The sequence below is a fragment of the Diabrotica undecimpunctata genome, chromosome 6 (genome assembly GCF_040954645.1).
Source record: "Diabrotica undecimpunctata isolate CICGRU chromosome 6, icDiaUnde3, whole genome shotgun sequence".
Taxonomy (NCBI): domain Eukaryota; kingdom Metazoa; phylum Arthropoda; class Insecta; order Coleoptera; family Chrysomelidae; genus Diabrotica; species Diabrotica undecimpunctata.
The window spans coordinates 112,621,593-112,629,407 of NC_092808.1; the positions used below are offsets into that span (position 1 = coordinate 112,621,593).

The 7,815-nt window shown below is 31.9% G+C and overlaps 1 protein-coding gene across 1 annotated transcript; it reads right to left on the minus strand.

The window, feature by feature from the left end:
- Positions 1-3,662: 3,662 nt before the first annotated feature.
- On the minus strand, positions 3,663-7,112 carry LOC140442788 (uncharacterized). Its single transcript, XM_072533761.1, has 4 exons — positions 6,829-7,112; positions 6,424-6,505; positions 6,013-6,186; positions 3,663-5,857 (listed from the first exon to the last, which is right to left on the minus strand). The coding sequence occupies exons 2-4, from the start codon at positions 6,503-6,505 to the stop codon at positions 3,846-3,848; spliced, it is 2,268 nt and encodes a 755-aa protein (XP_072389862.1). The 5' UTR covers positions 6,829-7,112; the 3' UTR covers positions 3,663-3,845.
- Positions 7,113-7,815: the final 703 nt, after the last annotated feature.

The window sequence follows — 7,815 nt, forward strand, 5'->3', positions numbered from 1 at the left end:
TTAAAAGGAGAAGGAACCCTGCAATTGAATTTGTCTTATCATATAATTAAGTTTAGTAATGTTTCAAACTGTTTCAATCAGTCTTTTTACTCTTATTTTACTAAGTACATTATTAAAATGATTTCAGATCAACGATAAACGTTTTACAAATAGAACAAGTATCAACCTAGGATGTCTGATATCTACATACCTACCTAGTTAACATTGAGAAATATTTTTTGTAACCTTCGATATTATAATTGTTAATTAGAAACTTGTTAAGTATTTGAAGTAAACTGTTATCTAATTCCAATCCATGACCTTTTTATATGCATCTTTGAAGAAATGATTTTCCTTCTCCTGAAGCCCCCCGCAGACTTATTTTCAAGGTCCAACTGTGCCCATCGACTGGACACGTTCGTACGCGACGCTTGGTACATGGTACAAGGGACTACAGGAGTCCGTTAAGCATTATAATGTATTCTTGTAAAGTCACTTTCACTGACGCGCCCAACTGTTAAATCTCAGTCAAAAGTAATTATTTTTGTATGTCAAGATACATTCTTGGAGCAATATGTTATGAATCACTTAAAGGAATTGTTTTGTTGCACTTACATACAAATGTGACAAGTAATTATTAGATATATGGACATAGATATATGGTCTTCTTTAGAGGATTATGAAATATAAATATAAAAAAATTAAAAAAAGAACAGAAAAAGAAAGAAATGAATGTCAGAGAAAACGAGAAAGGTTAATACAAGTAAAATACTAAAAAACAGTAGAAGATTTGAAACAGTGATTGTACCGACATTAGTGTTAGCAAGTTTACACTTAATATACCATATACGAGTACATGGCCTACTTTGCCCAGCAAATTTCAGTTTTATTTAAATATTTTTTTTCTTAGCACGTATAAATACATACAAAAATTATTTTGAAAACTCGCGAGAGATTAACAGAGAATGTTCTTATCATTTTTTATCATAATCTTTAACACAGCCGAGAAAAAAAATTAAATACAAGGTGGGCAAACAAGTGGGAAAAGTTCAACATTGACCATAGAGATAAAATTGACCTTAATCAGATTTACTTTTTTCCACATTAGATGTACATTAAAAAAAAAACGGAATATTTTTAAGAAGAACTGGAATATCTGAAATACATAATCAAATAATCCAGGGTATCTGACATTACATTATTTAAGGAATAACAAGGCAAAAATTATAAGATTCTAATGTTTAAGATTCTAATATAACAACTATGCTCTATAGCTAACACACAACACAGCACTATGCTCTGCTTTTACGTTAGTCAACACTTTACACTAGCTTAAATGTTTTTCTTCATTTCTAACCCAGTATTATCGAGAAACTGGATGGTCTCGACGTTTACATGACTACGCCGTTCATGTTCATGATTACCTGCCATCTTCTTGATAACTTTATCTACATCTTCAATCCTCGTCGATCCTCGTAGAGGTCGACATTTCTGATATACAAAGAAGCAGCAATGATATTCCTTAATACTTTTTCTGGAATCTCTGGATAATGTGGATATTAGTTGAATTAGCATAGCCCAAGATTTGTTAATCATTATGTCCATACTGGTCTCAGTATTTGTTTGTATAGCAATTGTTTGTCACATATGGGCAAATCTAAATTTTTTCCCATCAGCCAACAAATTTTCTTGTAACGGATACCTATGTAGTTCTTCCCTTTTATTTTTATTTTAGTCTTTCCTGCGAAGGTGTGATACCTAAGTACTTTGCGGAAGACGCATAGGTTATTTGGGTATCGTTTATTCTAATTGCAATGTTTTGGATTTTTATTTGTAATATTAATGTCTAATTTTTCTGTTGCTTCTTTGCTAGTATCATCTATGGCTAGTATAGCAGTATCATCTGCAAAAGGTGGCTATAGTATCATTTTATAATTCAGGGATATACTATGTGAATAACAGGTAGAGAACCGGACCTAATATGCTTCCTTTGGTGACTCCTGCTTTGATTTCTTTTAGATCTGTGTACACGTCTTCTCGCTATATTTTAAATTATTTGTCCGATATGTATGATTGCAAGATTTCTAAATATTGTTTAGGCATAAAAGTTTTGAGTTTGTAGATTAAATCTTCATGCCATACCATGTCGAAGGCCTTAGCTACGTCTAAAATATTGTACAGACTTTCTTTTTTTTTTAATGATTTATCAAATATGTTAGTATGTAGCTGAACAATCGTAGAATGTTCATTTCTAAAGCCAAATTGGTGAATTGGAATCACTGTTTTCTCTTCTATAATTGGTTTTATTTTTTTTTGTAGCCGTTTCCCAAACAGCTTCGACATCAAGTAAAAGTGATATTGGCCAATATAAGGAGACTACATTTGGTAATTTTGCTGGTTTTGGTATCATTATAACAGCTTTTTTCCATAAATTTGGGACATACCTCAATCTAAATGCAGCATTGATTATGTTGGTCAATCTTACAATGGCTTTACGAGGCAGGTTTTTTAGTAATTCTCCATTGAGTATAACTAAAACACGTATAACTATGATGACAAGTGACAACAATAATTCCACTATTAATAATAATTCCATTATTCAATAATATACAGTGAAACAAAAATCTGATCACGAGAACAGAAAACTTTTGAGTGCGTTGCCGTTAAGCATTACTTTCAAATATGACTTTAGTTAAGTTTGATATCTACGCCCATGGACTTGTAATGTATTAGGAATGCATACTCCGCCGACTGCAAGTATTTAAAATTACGGACTAAAAGCGTCTATTTCTAGATAGGATTGTTGAAAAATGACACATTATGTGAGTAATGCAGGATTTCTTTTATAAATGGAATAAAATTTATAACTGGCTTTTAGTCAACAAAATTTAAATTCAGTGATAAACATAACGTGCATCTAAGAGGGATATAATAGTAAAAGAATTAAAATTATTTTACCTTAATAAATATTAGCAATATCTGCAGAAATTTTAAATCTATGCAACCTAGGCTAGCGAGAAAATTGTTCATGCCAAAGAAAAGCAAAGAAAGAACCTTCAGTTTGCTACGCAGAAATACTCTAAAAGCCACAGTAAATTTAAATCAGATTATACAGAGCATACTACTTAGCTCAAGATAACGAAGAGCCGCGACGTACTCTAATGAAAAAGGGAGTACGATAGAAAAGGAAGTACAAGTGAGAGATACACGGCGTTAGCAAATTCAGAACATTGTTGTCAAGTCTTGTCGGAGAGTTTGTTATCTACTTGTTTGTTAACTACTTTTCGCCTCTTTGCTTCAATAATGTGTTAAGTTAAAAAGTACAATTTTACAGGAGCGTCATTTTTAACTTAAAAAAAATTATTGTCTCGAAAGGAATGCATTTTTATAGTCCATCTAATATTAACTATAAGTGTTAACTAATTACGTCTCTGAAAATATTAGATAGGCCTGATGATGTAATAAATTTAGCTAAAAATTTGCATATTTACGAAAAAGGTGATAATATGTCACACTTTTCCTGCAAAAATGTAATAAGACGAATGTTACAAACTGACTTATCACGTTGTTGATGATATTATTTTTGTTATGTTACTGGGTTATACAATAAACAAACGTTGTCGAAATAAAATATTTTAGATTTGAGAATATGTTCTTTATTGAAAAAGTGCAACTATAACAACCAATAACAGAACTACAAGGCAAAATTAAAGTGCAATAATTCTTAAATTAAAATTATTTCTTAAAGGTACTTAATAATGTGTAAAAGCTTAAATTCTAAACGAAATAATTTTATTAAATTACGAAAATGTAACACTGAAAATATTGTCTTTGTCAAAACAAGCAATAACACGTGACTTTTAAAATTACAATGATTCATAAAATGGCCTGTGATATCTTGGAATTAGGTTTTTATTAACCAAATCCATGAGATCCGCTTTTTTCTTTTCAGGCATACCTGGTTTTGCGCTGTATGCATCTCTCAATTCCAAATTGTTGCTCTTTTTCTTTTTATTAATAACTACAGCTTTCTGAAATTGTTTGTCAGCGTATGAATTTTTAAAAAATATAGCATCGGGTTCGCTTTTTTTAAGTTGAATCACCTTTAAACCTGCTAGTTTTACTGTCTCATTATTTTCATCTTTCAGCAAAGAAAAGTTCATTTGATTGCATAAACTCTTCAAGTCAAAAAAATCGGCGAAACACATTTCATTAACATGGAAGGGCTCGCTTTTCTTCCTTGCAGCCTTTACGGCACCAATGAATGCGTCAGGTGTATACATAGGGCCGGATCTTAATTGGCGTTTAATTTCTCTCTCAATTTGAGAATGAGCAGAATCTCCCTCGTTTTGGGTGTGCCCTTTTATCAAATATTTATGCGTTACTGAGTTAAGATTTTCAATTGTTTTTACTGCGTATAGATACATACAGATCATAAATTTATTTTTTTGCTGGCCTGCACAATTATCCGAGTAAAACACAACGTCCAAATTGTTGGATGTTTCTGAAACTTTCTTAAGGTACTTGTAAACACATGTACCGATTTCATTCACACCTCTATGGGCGTTTGACTCATCCCAAACATAGCTTTCAACACAGTTATTCTGAATGTTGTATATGGTTAAATTAAAAATATTCAATTTCGATTTATAGTAGAAGACCGAGATTTCCCCTTTGGGGCACTGGAATACTGCTTGCAAGTCATACACTGCGACCAGAATTTTATTGTCTTTTTTATCATTTTCTTTCTCTATACGTGAGAGAACTTTTTCACTTTGATGTGTTTCGTATTTCTCTTTTATTTGTTGTTTCTCTTCCTCGGTGCTATTTTTATAACCTTCACACACATCACACAAGTCTTTTTTAGGAACAAAAAATGATATGTTGAAGTCTTGAGTAAATATACGGTGGAACATCAAATATGTGGCAAAAGGTACATTTAGTGATTTACACTTTGTAACATAGTCTCTGTGTAGGTCGGTAATCGCTTTGCTGCCATCAATGTAATATCTTTTTGAGTTAGCTCTTATGTAATGAGATTCAATTTTTGGTATTGATTCTATAAATGTTTTAACGCCATTTTTAACGCTTTCATCTACCTTATATCTATTTTCATGACGTCCTCGATTATCTTTCATTGCTGAAATGTTGCTCTCTCTATTTTTCTTCTTTAAGGCCGTTTCAATAGGACGGTTATTAATTGCTAGAGTATTTTTAAAAAATAGTTTACACACTCTAGTCTTTACACCAGCAACAGTTAAAAAGAAAGCGTTGTTATTGCCACGAGAAGGTGCAATATTCCCATCGGCATCTATTTTAACGTGTCTATATTTTGGGATAACTGCTTCAACACTGTTTGCGATAAATGACCACTGTTTTTCGATGTTTCCTAAATCCCAGTATTCTTTAAATAATTGCAAACGTCGCTCCTCTGTGATATTTAACCGACATTTAAAAGCACATTTTTCTCTGCAAGATGGTTTCAATGTTCGTTCTGGAATGTTTTTCTTTGCCTTTAGTGTTTGATAAGATTTTCCACTATTTCTCAGTTTCTTTACTACATTTTTTTGCCAATTATCTTCTTGTCTCCGTCTTTTTTTTCCTACTTTATTTGGACTACAATTTGTATTTGTTAACTTCTGTTGAGAGGCACTTATATTTTCTTTATCAGATGGGTCACTTTGTATTGGTGTAAGGTTATTAGGTATCATTTCATAGTCTTCCCTAGGTAGCAGATTCACACTTTCACATAAAATATCGTCTTGATTTACTGTGCTGAAAGGTAAATTTTGTTCATCAGAACATGAAGCATTTCTTCGATTACGATGTCTTAGTTCTACATCTTCATAGTCTGGGTCTTTTACGGAGTCGTCGGTATCTGTAAAGAAAATTATGATTAGAATATTATCAGAATTAGATAAAAACATGACATGCTTTTGATTACATTAAATAGAATATTACTAGAATTAGGTAAAAAAAATTAAATGCTTTTGATTACATTAAAATGAACATTAATTGAATACATAAAATTACCTTCACTGAAAGAACTACTACTTGATGAGCTGGTTGACGAGTCACTAGACGAGCTACTGCTAGTCGAATTACAACGAGTACGATTCGGAACTGTTAAATCAACTTTTTCTTCTGTTAACATTGAGTCCTCTATGTTTGAAGTTCCATTCTGTATGTTTAATGTTGTGTCATTATCTAAAAAACGGTACGTCAAATTTAATAATATTATATAATAGAAGATAAGAATAAATCAGAAGATAATAGTAATAAAAGTCATATACGTGAACCTGTTAGGCATACCGTACCTGACACAGATATTTAAATTTTACACAAGTTTTCGGTCAATCGTAGCCAGAATCGGCGATAAATGACAGCAAAACCTATCGTCTAATGGGTGCCTAAATAATTCGTAGATAACTAAAACTTACATACCTGTACTACTCATTAGAACGGAATTGTTCGATTTCTCGGTTGCCATTGCAAGTTCAAGGATCCTCTTAGATCGCGATTCCATCTGAAAAAATAAGTACATACTAGTTATTTATTTTAGTATGAACAATGTAATATTTAAAAATAATCCTCATAAAAATATTGTTTTTTTCTGGAAGAACGAAACATCAGTATGTATCTTGATCTTGTTTTTTGTACTGGAAAAACTTTTATCATATACAACGTGGTATCCGTAGATAACACAAAGCAAAGTTTATATATTTTCAGCAATAGTGTGACACGAAGATATATACCAATTCACACTCCAAGGACATTTTTCAACAACACTGTTTTAAAATAGACATATCACACTATAGAATAAAAAAATAATATTGAATGAATACATACCTTTGCAATCACAATGTAATATTGTGGTGATATCACGTTCTTGTCGAAAAACTAGTGCACCTTCCTCTTCGCGCGCGGAGTGACAACTGTCTTGTCTCGTTGTTGAAACAAAGCACTCTGAAGAAAGAGATAGCGTGACATCGCAAAGTAGCACCTTTCCGCTGTCTCTTTTCCTTATATATTTGCCATTACTCACTGAATAGATACCGCGTTTTCGGAGAAAATAAAGTTTGACACGGCGGTTTTAATTATCAAATAAAAAAAAAATTGAGTTTTTGCACTTGTCACGTTATTGAAGCAAAGAGGCGTTTTCCTACTATGAAGATAAAGTACGTCAAAGAAAAGAATAGAATCAAATACAATTGGAAAATGAAACAAAATCGATGTACCGAATTGTCTTTGATTCCAATATTTTTTCCAAACTTACTGTTTTTATGATGTAAATATCGCTAAAATTCACATCAAGCAATGTACCTGACCCACCAAATTCCATAACGAATACCAATATTAAATTGCATTAAGTAATAAAAAGTTTTGAAATTTTCAACCGGTTTTGTTCTTGTCTCGATAAATTCCTTAATCGCGCTTAATGATATGAGTATTGACCGTTACGTGAAGATTATTGATAGTACGACGAAGTAAACTCTCATCAAATGCATCCATTTAAATTTTTGATGTCCTCGTTTGTTTTGGCGGAGGAGAAAACACTTTTTCTTCAGAATCAACTTTACGACCTTTACCAGAAATTCTTTTTATAATGAAGTTAAAAATAATTATTCTTCAGTGGTATCTACCTAATTACCTGTTATTGCAACAACACGGTTTTGCACTTTCTTTAAATCTATTAACAGTTGTCCATTTTCTGTTCGTTTACTTCTTCTTTTTCTTCTTCTTATTTTTCTGCTTCTTCCTCTATTTCTTCTTCTTCTTCTTCTTCCTCTACTTTTCCCTTTTCAGGGATCCTGAAAGGATTCCTTACTTTTCGTC

Excerpts from the sequence above, each read along its gene's own strand:
- LOC140442788 (XM_072533761.1), bottom strand. The coding sequence starts at position 6,505 with ATGGAATCGCGATCTAAGAGGATCCTTGAACTTGCAATGGCAACCGAG. Across the intron at positions 6,187-6,423 it reads CGTTCTAATGAGTAGTACAG|ATAATGACACAACATTAAAC; the intron begins GTATGTAAGTTT and ends ACCGTTTTTTAG. Across the intron at positions 5,858-6,012 it reads TAGTAGTTCTTTCAGTGAAG|ATACCGACGACTCCGTAAAA; the intron begins GTAATTTTATGT and ends TTTTCTTTACAG.